The sequence below is a fragment of the Fringilla coelebs genome (assembly GCF_963513975.1).
Source record: "Fringilla coelebs genome assembly, chromosome: 23".
NCBI lineage: Eukaryota > Metazoa > Chordata > Aves > Passeriformes > Fringillidae > Fringilla > Fringilla coelebs.
The window spans coordinates 1,416,522-1,431,178 of record NC_140049.1 but is presented as its reverse complement, the minus strand read 5'-3'; the positions used below and the strand labels follow the sequence as shown (position 1 = coordinate 1,431,178).

Below are 14,657 nucleotides of genomic sequence, written 5' to 3'. Positions count from 1 at the left end.
TCACTCTGCTTTCCTGGGTGGGGAGATGTCCTAAACCCTCCACTCGCCCGGTGCTGGGGTCTGCCCCGTTCACCCCCACCCCTGTAACACAACCTGGAGGAAATCTGTTCCATAAATAATCCCGTGTGGCTTTGTGACGCCTGCCAGGGGTACTGCTTGTTCCCCCTCGCCCTCCAGCTGGCCACACATGTCCTGCCCCAGCCCCGAGCCCAGCTCCGAAAGGACAGGGAGTCTTGGGGAAAGTCTGGAAGCAGGGAGCAAAGCCAAGGCACCTGCCCTGCTGGCTCCCGAGCTGCTCGTGCGAGGTGAGAGAGAAAAAAAATAATTAAAATAAAGCAGGGGATATTTTTATTCATCCTTGTCTTCTGCTAAAAATAACCGGCGTTAATCTGCCTGGAGAGCGTGGGGAGGAGAGGAGTCCCTCCACCTTGTGAAGAGCCACATCAGTGAGTCTCTCGAGAGTGGAGGATGTGGCTTTTCTCTTTTCTCTCCATTTCCTTTCGCGTGTAGCAGCACAAACCGCTGGTCCCGGGGCAGGGGGATCAAACCCACCCTACCCCCAGAACCCAGCCCACCATTGCCCATTTTGGGGATCAAAGCAGCTTTTTTGGGTGCCGTGGCTTCACCTCCCCTCACCCGCGGTGTGTGCACCCCTCGGGTGCCCCGTTTGCCGCGGGCACCGGGGGGCAGCGGGGCAGGAGCCGTGGCGGTGGGGAGCTGGGTGTTTATGGGAGGTGCAGCCAGGGCTTGCACAACAGGCGGCAGGGAACAGCGGAACACCGTGTCCTTGCCACGGGCTGTGGGTGCAGCCGAGCTCCAGGAATGGACGGACACGGGGACGTGGGGACAAGGGGGGATGGGGCAGCAGGGCAGGACCACCTGCTTGGCATGAGGACTGCGGAGGCCGGGGATGCAGAGCAGCTGGGAAGCCGCTTTCTGTGTGAGATAGGACATTCCCCTCCGATGTCCCTGCGGGAAGGCCGGAGGGGGGGATGCTCCCCCGGGTGCGGAATGATCGGCCAGCCCCCAGACACAGGGGCAACCCCTCTGATCCCTCCCGAGGCTCCCCCTCTCTGCCTGGACTCACGGCTCCCACCACGGCTTTTTAACAGCCGAGGGGCCAACACATCCCCCTCACACGTGGGGACCCCCAGGGAAGTCCCTGCTCTGTCACGGGCCTGATCCTGCCCTGCCCTGCAGTGGTTCTTTCCAGGTGCATTTATTCCTAATCCATAAATTACCAGATTGTGGCCCAAATCCTGGCCCTTGTTGCAAAAAGCCCCCAAGCCAGCAGACAGGGGCACCTCCCTCAGAGGCTCCCCTGATCCTAGATCCATCCCTGAGCTCCCATCTTCCTCACGGCGCTTCCTTCCAGACACCGGGACAGCTTTTACCCGACGAAAGGACGCAAATATTTTCCCAGATTATTTCCCTTCTGAGGAAAAGGGGAAAATCGCTGCCTTCCCCGGCTGGCAATGAGCAGCAGAGAGGCGGACAGAGCCCAGGGCTCCCCCAGCCCTGCCGGAGATCCAGCCCCACACGAGTAAGGGCAGGATGCAGCAGCGGGGCCGGAGCAGGGAGGATAAATAAAGTCCGGCTTTGCCTTCCTGGCTTGTGGCCACTTCTAACACAAAGTACATTCCGGTCTGGACGTAACGAACTGTACCAGCCTCCGCCGGGGAGGGCGGATGCCTGGGGGTGCCTGGGGCTGCCGGGCGGGGGTGCGAGCTGGCGCCTCTGCCCGGGGCTGGGGCAGGGCTGACGGGGGGATGGATCCCCCCCGGGACCCTCGGCTGTGCCCCGCCATGGAGATGCTCCTGCCAGACGGATCCGAGACCCAAGAACCCCCGGAGATCGCCCGCAGGTGCCCCAGCGCTTGCGGGGCGCCCGGAGAGCCGCGGGCTGGGGGCACAGGCGGCAGGGCTGGGCACAGAGCGGACCGGGGCCGGCGCCCCCCGGAGCTCCGCCGGCAGCTCCCGGGGCTTCGGGGCCGGTCTCAGGCTCTCCGTGCCGGGAGCCGCAGCCCGGGAGGCCGGAGGAGCCGGCGGGGCCGGAGCGGGCCGTGCCCCTGCCGGGAGCCGCACCGGGCGGGCGCCGTGCCAGGCGCCCGGCGTGGGGACGCGATGTACCGGGAGCGCCGGGAACAGCCTGACTCAGCGCCGGGCCGGCGGGGGGGCACCCGGCCAGGGCCACCCGGGGCCCGCCGGGCGGCTGGGCCCGGCCCGCTCGGGGCTCCAGCCTGGGGGGGTCCGGGGTGGCCCCCAGCACCACCGCCCGGCAACCCCCAGGAACCCCCAGGAACCCCCTGGCATCCCCCCCAAAATTCCCTCAGCACCTCCCAGGACCCCCCCCCCCCCCAAATCATCCCTTTCAATATCCCCCTCCAGTATCCCCTCCCTGTTCCCCCCATGTCCACCCCGACATCCCTGCCAATATCCCCCCTCACCCCCTGCATCCCCCCAGCATCCCCCCAACACCCTTTAGCACCCCCCAAGAGTGAATCCCCAGCAATGTCACGGAGGTGCTCCCCTCCCCAAAATCCTCCCCTCCTCAACCTCGGTCTGCTCCCCCAGCCCAGCTCACCAGCACTTCAGGGAATTTAAGGCTAAAAATACCCACTGAGGGGAACCCAGCTGCAGGGAGCACTTCCCCCAAGCTGGCTGTTGCAGGGCACCCAGCCTCGAGATCTCCCCGGACTGGTGCAGCCCAAAATCCCCTCCTTGCCCTCCCCACCTCCCTGCAGTGCTCTGCTTCCAGCAGCACAAATCATTCAGGATGAGGATTTTTTCCACTCGTGCCCTGGTGAACAGCATCAGGGGGGTTCTAGAGGTGTGTGGGTGCCTGGATGTCCTCCCAGGGCCATTTCTGCATCCCCATGTCCCACTTGCAGCCTCCACTAGTGCCCTGAGCTGGGCAGTCCTCAGCCCTCAGCAGCTCTGGGGGGACATCTTCAAGAGACCCCACTTGCAGCCCCAAGGCCAACCCTGAGGGTGGAGGAAAGGCTGAGGTCCTCGTGCCAGGTTTGGGAGCCCCTGGGGCTGATATTTGCCTGGGATAGGTCCCTGTCCTTCAGTCTAATCCTTCCCCTCTTCCAGCTTCAGGGGAAAAAAATCAGAGTGGGAAAACAGGAGCATGTCTGACATTGTTCCCTCTGTCACAGGCAAAGGCAAAGCCAAAGCAGCCGTGAAAAATCATCAACAATTGGTTTTGGCAAGGGGAGGCAAACCAGAGCTTTCCATGAATTTTTTTTTTTTTCTTTTTGCTAGAAAGGTTGCTTTTCTTCCAGAGAGAGCTTGAAGGATGGCTTCTCGCCAGCACCATCCCAAAGCCATCTCCCTGGGACAGTGAAAACCTGGCCCAGATTTAGGAAAACCCTAAGTCACAGGATCAGGCCCCCGCATCCCTGGGGTCTGCAGCTGGGGTCTGCACCCCACTGTGCCCCACGACTGGAGCTGCCACAGAGGTTTGGCTGCTGCAGGCACAGCTTGAGGTGTGCCAGGCCAGCAGAGGGTGGTGGGGGCACACTGGGGCATCTCCCAGAGGATTTGGGATTCCCCAAATCCCCGGTGCTGCCTGGGGTGTCCCACACCCTGCAGGGATGTGTTTCATCCCTCTGGATCCTGCTGTGGTCAAGGGACACCCTGAGAGGGGCTCGGGCTGGCCCAGCCACCCCCAGCCATGTCCTGGGCACCACCAGGGGTAAAGGCTCATGGGGGGGACAAACCCAGAGCCAAGAGCAGCCAGGGAGCCCCGGGTGCCTCCGTGCACCCCCAAACACCTCTGTGCACTCCAGACGGCTCTGGGCAGCCCCTCAGGCACAAACTGCCCTGAACTGCCCCAAAGCCCCCCCTGGGCCCCCCAACCCAAAGCCCAGGAGTGCCTCTGACCCTGCTGCAGGATCAGGCCCATCCTCACCCCAGGCTGCAGCAAACTGGAGCAGCAAACTGTCCCCAAACTGTGCGTGGGGACATGGAATTAATTAGGCTGTGTCGGGGGTGTTCCCCCGCTGAAATCACGGTCCTAAGCTGGAGCTGCAGGGCTGCTGCCTGTCCCTTCCACCGGGGGGGGGGGCAGGGGCTGCTCAGCCCCCCAAAAAAACCACATTTCCCCCTCCTGGGGCAGGGACTGGCAGCCTCGGTGCCCCAGGGGGAGGGTGCAGGAGCAAACACCCACAGACACACACGCACACGTTTTCCTTGGAGTGTTTCGCAAAGCCGGCAGTGGGGGGGACTTTTCTGGGGGGGTCTGCAAAGCTGGGAATTGGGTGGGCACCCCACTGCAGCTGCAGCGAGCTGGGGGTGCAGGGATCCCCCGGAACGGGCAGAGAGGGAGTTTCAATGCATCTGCACAGAAATTAAAAAGAAATCAAGAAGGAGAAAAAGAAGAAGAGGAAAAGGCGATGTCTGGGGGTGAAAAAAAAGGGTTAAAGCAGTGCAGAGGAGGAGAGGTGAAGGCCGAGGGCTGGCGGAAGGGGGGGAGAGGCGGGGAGAGGTTGGGGAGCTGGGCTGGGTGAGAACATCCTGTACCCTCGGTAACAGCGGGCAGGGCGGGTGAGGGGGCAGCGGGGCGGGGGGATGTGCCACACACCTCCCTGGGAAGTGGGGCACCCCTGGGGTGAGCCGGAGGGGATGGGCTTGGACAATGTGGGGGCAATCCTGCTGCGGGGGGAGGCTCTCGGGCTGCCCTCGCTCCCTTCAGTCTCATGTTCCCCGCTGCTTTTTACCCTGTGCAGGGCAGGGGAGGAGGAAGGGGCACCCCAAAGCTCGTACCCCTCCTTCCCCCCCAGGTCCCCCACAGGGACCCTGGCTGCAGCAGAGCCCTCCTGCTCAAGGATGCCCCGCTCAGCCCGGGCTTTGCCCTGAGGCTGTCCCCACCCTGCCGGGGTCCCCCTGTCCCCCGAGCTGCCAGCACCCCACACGCGCCAGGGGCCCCTTCCTGTGTTTGTTAAGACGCCGTGAGTCAGGCGTCTGCTTTTCGGTTCTAGCCAATATTTACCAGCCGAGAGCTGCCAAAACAAAGCTGCGGCTTCACCAGTAAATATAGGGCTGAGATGGGGCGGGAGGAAGGGGATTTATGCGAACCCCACCTCAGCACAACCCCCCTCTTCGCACCTCTCTGGTGCCCCCATCGTCCTTCTGCCAGCGTGGGGACACCACAAAAACGGGGACACCACAAAACCCCCGTCCAGCTCCCCAGAGTTCAGCCCTGCCCCAAACATCACCGCCCCCCCTTCCCGCCCAGCGCAGCGCTCGAGGGGTGGCAGAGCTGGGGGGACATTCCAGGGACCCCCAAGGCTGCCCTGCCCTGGGCTGGGGGTCCCTGCCGGGCCGGGGTCCCTGCCGGGCCGTGGGCACGGTGCCGCTGCCCTCTGCCGGTGCCGGGCGTTGCTCGCTCACATCCTGCCCCTGCCGGGAGCGCAGAGCCCGGCCGGGGCGGGCAGGGCTCCCCGGGGGTGTCCCAGCCCCTCCGAGGTGTTTCCACTGCTTGGGGACCCCGCAGAGATGGGGATCCAGGGAGACACCCCGTGTGCCGGGTCCCCTGGGGCTGGCTGGCTGCTGCAGGACAGGGGCTGCTGTCCCCATCCCTGTCCCCAGCTATCCCTTGTCCCACACCTCACCCTGCCCCAGTGATCTGGTGGCCTCCTGCCAGGACCACCACGACAAAGAGAACAAGACCCTCCAGATTTTAACCACCCGCCGCAAGTTTAAAATCCAGCTCAGAATTTTCTCCTCTTGCAGCCCCTCTGAGCCAGACTGGCAGGGGCCAGCAGGTCCCCATATTGCCCCTCATGTCCCCTTCAACAATGGGGACTCCCCCACGCTGTGCCACCCTCCCAGATGTGTCCCTGGTGTTTCTGCAGGTGCAGATCCTCAAGCTGCCAGTCACCCTTGTCCTGGAAATAAACTTTCCTGCAGCACCTCCTCAGCTGCCAGGGGTTGCCCCCAGCCTTTGTGGCCTCCCCATCTGGTGCAGAGCCCTCGGGGCAGTGGGGAGTGGCACTGTGGGTGCCTGGTTCTTGTGATCCCCAGGGGCAGAAAAACACGGGGTGAAGTTTGCGCTGGAGAAGCCAAGAACACCCTCTCTGATGATCCCCTCATCTCCAGCTCTGCCAGACAGGTGCCTCCTCTTCCTCAGCCTGCTGTGGTACATCTGTGCCACAGCAGGAAATAAACCCAGGCCAGCACAACCCAAGCAGCTCCCTCAGATCCTGGGGCTGCTGCACCTTCCCCTTCTCTGCCTCCCCTCTTTAAAACTCACCTCGGGCAGAGCTCAGCCCACAGCTTGCTGCTGGCCTAGCCCAGATTGTTGGATGATTGCACACACACACAGGTAAAGCCATCGTGTCCAGGTGGCTTCTTCAGGGACTGTCTGGCCCTGCTGTCCCTGTGACAGGGAGCTGGCTTGAGTGAAAATGCCACCTTGCAACTCGGCAGAAGCTGGTCTTTATTCAAATTCTCCCACAGCTAGGCCCAGGAGAGGGGGAAAGGCAGGGTGGCAGGGACAGCATGGAGGGGCACAGGGTCTTCACCGCCTGCGGGACTCGCGGCGGTCCTTGCAGACGCCGAAGTTGCTGTTGGTGATGGAGCCCACGATGCTTTTATCGGCGTCACAGGTCAGGCCGCTCTCGCAGGGACACTTGTAGTAGACCCCATAGATGCTCTGCAGGGAAGGAGGGCTCAGTGCAGCGTGGGGGATGTGCCCCACGCCCGCCCAGCCCCGGGAGCAGGGCAGCACCTACCTTTGGGGAGCACTCCTGGGACTCGGCTGCCTTCGGGGCGCAGCGGGCCAGGCTGAGGCCGTCGACCCGGTGGCAGCAGCCGCTCTTGCACTGGGCACTCTGCAGGCACAGCTCCCCGGTGTCCTGCAGCACAAGGCAGGGCCTGAGCAGCAGGCCCCTCTCTGCTCCCCTTTATTCTCACCCTAGCTGTGAGCCCACGGGGTTTGGGGGGGTGCTGAGGCTCAGCACTGCTATCCCCATGCCCCAACCTCCCACTCTGCAGCATTTCCTCAGTCTGGCCCAAAATATCACCCAGTGGACTCACAGGAGGGCTGAGACACCACAGGGAAAGCATTTTCCCTCCCCAGCCCCTTTGAACCATCCAGGCTGGTGGTCCTGGCTGGCTCAAGCAGCTGAGAGCTTGTCTGATCCCCTTTCTGTGTTCCCTATCCCTTTACAGAGCTGATTTCCCAGGCTCCAAGCTCCCTCACAACGCCAGAAAACCCCACAGACACCTCCAACCCTCCGTGTGTGTCCCTTGCAGCAGTGGGACCCTCCTGCCAAGCACAGGGCTGGTCTCCCCTTACCAAGTTGATGACGAGCCCTCGCTCCTCCTGTGCCAGCAGGGCTGGGGCCAGGAGCAGCAGGGCCAGGAGCAGGCAGGCAGGCAGCACTTTGGCCATGGTGGGCTTGATGTGGGCCTGCCACAGGGCCAGCAGGTGTTTTATAGCCAGCCACAATCTCTATCTGCTGATGTGGCTGCTCCTATCACACCTCAACTCGTGGCATTGGGACACTGCTGCACTGCCCAGGGCAAGGGCCCAGCGATGTCTGGGCAGCCAGGGCTCCCAAGTCCTGTTCCCAGGTGACTGTCCCCACTGGCCATGACAACCTGCCCTCTAGTAGCTCCTTTGGCCAAAGGGAACACAAAACAATGGCCCTTCTGTGTGGTGTTACATTTTAGTTCAGTGGCTTGCTCTGTCTCCCTCCTCCCCCCCCCCCAAAATGTGGGGTTTATTCTAAGCCTGTGACCCTCACCTGCACTATCATGGATCTGTAATCCCATTGACCCAAGTCTTGTTCCACGCCCACTTTGAATCTCCCTGTTAAGCTGTGGGAGGCAGACCAGATGCTCTCTCTTGTCCCCTTTCCCCCCAGGCTCTCCCTCCCTCCCCCTCCCTTCCCTTTCCCCCCTTCTCCCCCAGAAACCCGACTGCTCCTGGGGCTGGGACCCCCAATTAACCCTCACCTAATCAGCACCCTCAGGAGCCTCTTGGAGTCTCCTTGCCTGCCTGGTGCTAGCAGGGAACACACAGCCTAGGGGCCCTAATGGACAGCTTCACTCCTGTGCTGCTTCTTCCTCCTCTGCTCCCTGCTGGCAGCAGGATCCCTGGAGCTGGAGCTCTCTGGGGTGCCCTCCTTGCTGGGTGCTGCTGGTGGCTCCTGGGCAAAGCGAGGGCTGGTTGCCACAGCAGGAGCTCTGGGAAAGCCACCAGATCCTCCACCTCTCACATGGAGCCACAGGCCCCAAGGAACCTGCTGGAGGAGGTTCGTGTCGTGCAGGAAAGCACAGCCCCCTGCAAGGATCCAGAGCCCACCAAGGTCCCCAGCCCAAGGGCCACCACTTGGGCCTGCCCTGCCAAATATTTGCTCTGTTTCAGTGCTTGGGGGGGGAGTGGGGCTGATGGAAGGAAAACAACCCTGAGAACAGCACAGGTTTTCATGCCCACAGTGGCTTGGCTGCTCTTGGGCATGATTAATGGCCACAAAGCCCTGGACTGGGACAGCCACAGGGGTGATGCTGGGGCTGGCACTGGCTGCAGTGCCCATGACAGGAGCTGGACTTGTGTGGTCACTCAGGATGTAGGGTGCAGGGCACAGCCCAGGGCCTTACTGGGGGCACAGGGGGGCAGAGGACACCCCTGTGGGCATTGCAGGGCACAGCCCAGGGGCACAGGGGGACAGAGGGCACCCCTGCGGGCATTGCAGGGCACGGCACAGGGGCACACGGGGGACAGAGGGCACCCCTGTGGGCATTGCAGGGCACAGCTCAGGGGCACAGGGGGACAGAGGGCACCCCTGAGGGCATTGCAGGGCACAGCCCAGGGGCACAGGGGGGCAGAGGACACCCCTGCGGGCATTGCAGGGCACAGCCCAGGGGCACAGGGTGCACCCCAGGACAGACGGTGGGGTGCACACTGGGGATATCTGGGTTACCCCAGGGTGCATCTCAGGGCACACGGAGGAGGCGAAGGGCGCATCCCGAGGGAGCATCCCCCGCACGCACGGCACATCCTCGGGAGGGAGCATCCCGGGAGCGCGTCCCGAAAGGCACCGCCCGCCCCCTCCGGCTGCGGGAGCGGGGTCGCTCCGGCTCCTCCCGAGTCCCCCCCGGCTCGGTGCGGGTGGGAGGAGGTCTCGCCGCCGCCCCCCGGGGCGGTCCCGCCGCCGCCGGAGCCTCCCGCCGCCCCCGCTGCCGCCGGGCGGGGCCGGAGCGGGGCCGGGGCCGGGAGCGGGAGCCCCGGGGCCGGAGCGGGGCCGGAGCGGGGCCGGGGCCGCTCCCCCGCCATGTCCAAGCTGCTGCCGGCGCAGGAGGCGGCCCGGATCTACCACACCAACTATGTGCGGAATGCGCGGGCCATGGGGGTGCTCTGGGCTCTCTTCACGCTCTGCTTCTCCATCCTGATGGTGGTGACCTTCATCCAGCCCTACTGGATCGGCGACAGCATCGACACGCCGCAGGCCGGCTACTTCGGCCTCTTCTCCTACTGCATCGGCAACGCGCTCACCGGTGAGCTCATCTGCAAGGGCAGCCCGCTGGACTTCGGCACCATCCCCTCCAGTGCCTTCAAAACTGCCATGTTCTTCGTAGGCATCTCCACCTTCCTCATCATCGGCACCATCCTCTGCTTCAGCCTCTTCTTCTTCTGCAACGCAGCCACCGTGTACAAAGTCTGTGCCTGGATGCAGCTGGCAGCGGGTGAGCGGGGCTGGGGGGATGCGCGGGGAGCGGGGGGGCCGCCACGGGCCGCCCCTTTTCCCTTTCTGCCCTCCACTCTGCCGGGGATGGGGGTTTGGCCGGTTAAGAGACCCCAGTGTCACCTCCATGCCATTTGCTCCCCCTTACTGGTTACCGGTGGGGAGTTTTTAGTAAAAAACTCCTTCCAGAGCAGCTGAGGCGCAGCGGACTCGCCGCATGCCGGGTGATGCTTCCCGGGGAGCCGCTGCCAAACCTTGTGGCTGCCAAAACTCGCCTGGGGCAGCTTCTCCCAGCGCCACTGCTCCTGCTCAGCCGCAGGGAGGCTTCAGAGGATCAGTTCCAGAGCACCAAACCCCCCCAGGGCACAGAGCGCTCTCCGGGGTCTGGGATGCTGCGGAGCGGAGCGGGCGGACAGCGGTGACAGCTGTCACAGCTCGCTGGCCCCTTGCAGTGACTCCCCGAGCTCAGGGATTAACGCACGGGGAGGATGCAGCACGAGGAGGGGACTGGCTGGCTGATTCGGCACCACCGCTCGCATTTTCTCCCTTTGCTGCTCATCCCCGCGGTTCTCAAGCCTTCCCCATCTCTCCCCGAGGCACTTGAGACACCTGGTAACCCAACTCCTGCTGGAACCCGAGCCTGTGCTGCTCCTGAATGATTGATGCGAGCCGGGAGCACAGCCCCGATGGCCCCCGTGGGAGGGGGCAGCGCGGTTCCTTCAGTTCCCAGCTCAAGAATCAAGCTCAAGCAAAGATTTAGATAAGAAGCTTGGGGCAGCTCAGCCTCCTGGGGAGCAGGAGCAGAGACAGGCTTTGCTGTGGGAGTTGGGGTTTTTCCATTTTTTGTTGTTGCTGTTCTGAATGGGGGAAGAGAAAATTGTCACAGGCAGTTCTGCCAGATGGACAGGTACTGCTGCATTTTAGGAATTATTTTACAGAGTAGGCTGGCTAAGAGAGGATCGATTTCCTGGCCTTTGCTCTGAACCAGGGCACACTTTCACAGAAATTATTTCTTTCCCACTTTCCCCATTTCTCTCTTAGTTACAGGCAAGATTTATTCTGTATGCAGGTACCCAACTGCTTTTCCATGAAGGGAAATCCTCCCTGCAGCCCAAGGAAGCTGCCTGCTCACCTTGCTGCTGGCTTGTCCCCAAGCCAAGGGAAAAGCAAACATTGGCAAAGGACAAGGCCACAGCCCCAGAAGGGGGTTCTGGTTTCTGAGCAGCTGGTGGAAGAGGAGGAGCGCAGGTGTGGGACAAGGTGCATTTCAGGAGGCTGCAGATGTCCATGAGGGGCAGGGACAAACACCTGCTTGTCTGCCACAGGCTGGTTTCTTGTCTGAGAGGAGTCAGGGACTCCTCTCACTCCTCTCACAGGAGTCACATCTGCAGCAGTTACTTACAGCATAGGAATGGAGCATGTGAAGGGCCTCTGTTAATCATGTCCCAAAACCTTGCATATGAACTCACCCCAAGCCTGGGCATTGTTCTTGTCCAGTAAATAAAATTTCTCTGAGCAGGGGAAAAAGGCACTTCTGAGATTTTGGGGCGTGAGCTGCCCTTCAGTGACCTGCTGGCAGCGGGGATGGTGCAGCTGCCATGGCAGAGGTGAGCTGAGGTGCTGGGGACCCCATGACCAGGCTGGAGCAGCTCCCAAGGCTGTGTGTGAGCTCTGAGCAGGCACAGCAGGAGCTGCTGCTGGAACCACCGCAGCTGAACAAGCAGAATTAATCTGCCCACAAGGCTGCTGCTGACAGCAGCTCCACCTTAGCAAACCCTGAGCTGGAATCAGCTGCAAGGTGCTAGGCCAGGGTTTCCACCCACACAGACTGAAGCCATTCCAGATTTGTTTTGATATTTCCTAGGAGTGCCAGGGCCAGGGATCTGTGCAGAGGGAGCAGGGACGTTGCCTGGGCAACGCTGGGACAGGAGATGTTGGTGCTGCACGTCCTTGGCTCGTGGGGAGGCAGCACAGCAGATCCTGCTCCTCCCTGCCTGTGCAGCACAGCACAGCCCACGGGGATGAGCAGCCTTTAAGGGACAGCTCTGTAGCCCCTGATGTGTTTGCAGCAGGATGTTTGCTCCTCCAGCTGCTCTCTCCACTTCAGTATTGGTGCCTGGAAAATAGAATGCATCTTTCCAACTGGGGTGAGTATAAAAACAAACCTTTAGCTGAAAGCTTTCAGGTGAATAACATGGTGAAAAGTACATGTGGTACAGTAATTCTACAATTTTCATAAGGTTAGGAGATTAGTGCACTTATCACCACTGTCCAGTCAAAAGGTTCCTTGGTTAGGTAATAATTCCTGGGACTCTGACCCTCTGGAAGCAGTCCAGGGGTTTCTTCTGCCCCATTTTTATTGTGTCTGGTCCAGATTCTGGTTGGAAAAGAGAAGGTTTAAAGTTAGCTCTCTTCTTGGAATAAGACTAAACAATATTTAGGAATGTGCTTTTAAGGTTAGCTTCCTATTCCTAAAGGTAGAGAAGAAAGATTAGAAAAATACTAGAAGCTACAGCAATCTACAAAGCTACAAATTTCCGTAAAACATAAAAAGCTAAAAATCTTGGGCATCATCATCAGCTCAGGAGCTCAGTGTCCCCCTGTCCCTGCAGCTACAGGGCTGATGATTGGCTGCCTGATCTACCCTGATGGCTGGGACTCGAGCGAGGTGAGGAGAATGTGCGGGGACAAAACTGACAAATACACCCTGGGCGCCTGCACCGTGCGCTGGGCTTACATCCTGTGCATCATCGGCATCCTGGACGCCCTCATCCTCTCCTTCCTGGCCTTCGTGCTGGGCAACAGGCAGGACAACCTCCTCCCCTCGGATTTCAAAGTGGAGAATAAAGGTGGGTGTGGTGGGATTGCTCCTGAAGGCTCCTGCACAGCCGTTCACAGAGTTAAAGGAATAAAGCAGATTTAATAAAAGGTCTTCAAAGGATGCACCTTGGGCAGTGCAAAGCTTGGCCATGGCTCCACCCCAGATGGACTCAGAGTCAGGAGTTCTCACACTTTGATAAGTTTTGGTGCATTTCCACGTTGGGGTTCATTGTCCAGTTCCAGCCCCAGGGGATGCAGTCCCACCCTCCCAGGTTGCTCTCCTCCATCCCCTGCTGTTTGCACTTTTTGGGCTGCAGCTGCAGCGGAGTCCTTGGTTCTGGGGCTGGAAAAGGATTTGTGTGGGACTGAGCTGTGAGGAGAACCTGCTAATGCTTTATATGAAGTTCAGGGTTAAATACCAATGCAGAGCAGAATTTGGAAAATATGAAAGCTAAACCTTAAGGCATCGAGGTCATTGCTGCTGCTTGGGTGGATGGTGGGTGGCTCCATCCCTGCCACAGTCACACACTGCTCTGCAGGGGGAGAGAGCCAGCAGCAGGCAGAAAGCTGATGGAGAACAAGGCAGGAGCCCAAACTCACCCAGATTACATTTCCGAGCCCAAAATCACCCAGATTACATTTCCCAGACCTCTGGGGCTTTCTTCTCATCTTGTTTTAAACATCTTCCTTTTTGAAAACAAAACACACTCATCCTTTCACTTTTACACACTAACTCTGCAATTCTCTTTTTGTTTTGCAGAAGAGGGAAATGACTGACAGAGCTGATCACCATGTAAGTGATAACCCACACAGATTTTTAATATTCCCAGCATCCACAATGTCTCTGGTGTGTTCTGATTACCAAAGCACTGACAGCTGATTTTGGTGCTGTGGCCACATTGATTTTATTTGTGGTTAAAGAAATTGTCTTGGCTTTGCCTCCCAAAGCTGGTAAAGCACAAACCTTTGCCAAGTGCAAAATAAAAGAAGCATAAAATTTGAAGTCAAACTACGTTTCCCAACAGCTGCCTTACTCTTTCTGTTCCCAGGGACATCCAGAGCTCTTCTTCCATCAGCCCTTTTCTTTGAAGCAACTCTTCTAGGAAGCTTAAACTTACCAAATTCTGTGGATTTTCTACAGCTGTTTTCTTCACCCATGGGGCTGCTCTTGGCTCACAGCTCTTGTGGAGCTTATTTGGTGGAAAGAGCCCAAAATGGACATAAGAGCTTTTCCTGAGTCCATCAGCAGGAGGGACAAGAGGGCAAGGATGGCAATTTGCTGCTTTTTGGGGGGTTTGTACACCTTCTTTCAAGGAAATTACTTATGAATTAAAAAGAAAAAAAAACCACCACCAAAATATCAGTGTTTTGGGTTTTGTGCTTTTCTCCTGAGGGCAGAGGAAACCCTCTGCCATATTCCAGGTTGCCCTTTTACTGGAAAAATACCATGACAGGCCAATTCCAAGCTGAGCCTTGAATCAGTTTCCTGCTCTGAGCAACAATCATCAAACACCACCTCTGGAAAAGGGCACTTTCCTGGGAAAAAAAACCAAAAAAAAACCAGACAGCAAAACCAAAAGCCACCGTGCTGGGCTGGGCCAGCACCTGCAGAGCACAGCAGATGGTGCCAGTCAGCATCAGCTCCCTGCACCTCCCAATTAATCTGATTAAACCATCATTTCCCATCCATCCAACACCCAGCCACGGCAGCCCTTGGCACAGCCCATTTCTGCAGAAGACAAAGCAGCTATTACCTGGTCAGAGCCCCAAATCACCCTGCATTATTATTTTCATCTCTACTTGCTGTAAATTGCTGGTTCCTGCAGCATTCAATTCAGTTCAGTTCTAACAAATACCTTCCAGTTTTATGCTTCCCTCTAAAAAAGTGGGAAGGTTTTATTGAGACTTTTGGCTAGATAAGCAGAAAGATGACAGACTTGAAGAAAAATGTATTTTAGAATGGAAAAATTCCTGCAGAGTTGTCCTATTTTTTACTCTTCTCCCCTTTTTAAAATGGATCACAACACCAGCAACAAAATCTTTACCTATCTCATTCTGGAAATCAAAACTGAGTGTTCACTAGTGAAGCAAATTCCATCCCTGAGCCCCTGACTCAGAACAGAATTACAAGGGGAATGTA

The 14,657-nt window shown here is 59.1% G+C and overlaps 2 protein-coding genes across 3 annotated transcripts; one reads left to right on the top strand and one right to left on the bottom strand.

Moving 5' to 3' along the window:
- Positions 1-6,369: 6,369 nt before the first annotated feature.
- On the bottom strand, positions 6,370-7,401 carry CLPS (colipase; the record flags this gene model as incomplete). Its single annotated transcript, XM_084220514.1, has 3 exons — positions 6,370-6,660; positions 6,740-6,862; positions 7,306-7,401. 3 exons carry the CDS (start codon positions 7,399-7,401, stop codon positions 6,526-6,528), a joined length of 354 nt encoding a protein of 117 aa, XP_084076640.1. The 3' UTR covers positions 6,370-6,525.
- A 1,696-nt stretch (positions 7,402-9,097) lies between these two features.
- On the top strand, positions 9,098-14,201 carry LHFPL5 (LHFPL tetraspan subfamily member 5). 2 transcript variants are annotated; one of them, XM_084220707.1, is made up of 5 exons: positions 9,100-9,509; positions 9,591-9,698; positions 12,310-12,546; positions 13,278-13,310; positions 13,567-14,201. In XM_084220707.1, exons 1-4 carry the CDS (start codon positions 9,287-9,289, stop codon positions 13,292-13,294), a joined length of 585 nt encoding a protein of 194 aa, XP_084076833.1. In that variant the 5' UTR covers positions 9,100-9,286; the 3' UTR covers positions 13,295-13,310; positions 13,567-14,201. The 2 variants fall into 2 exon arrangements, with proteins under 2 accessions (XP_084076832.1, XP_084076833.1); XM_084220706.1 differs by having other exon boundaries at positions 9,098-9,698.
- The last annotated feature ends 456 nt before the right edge of the window (positions 14,202-14,657 follow it).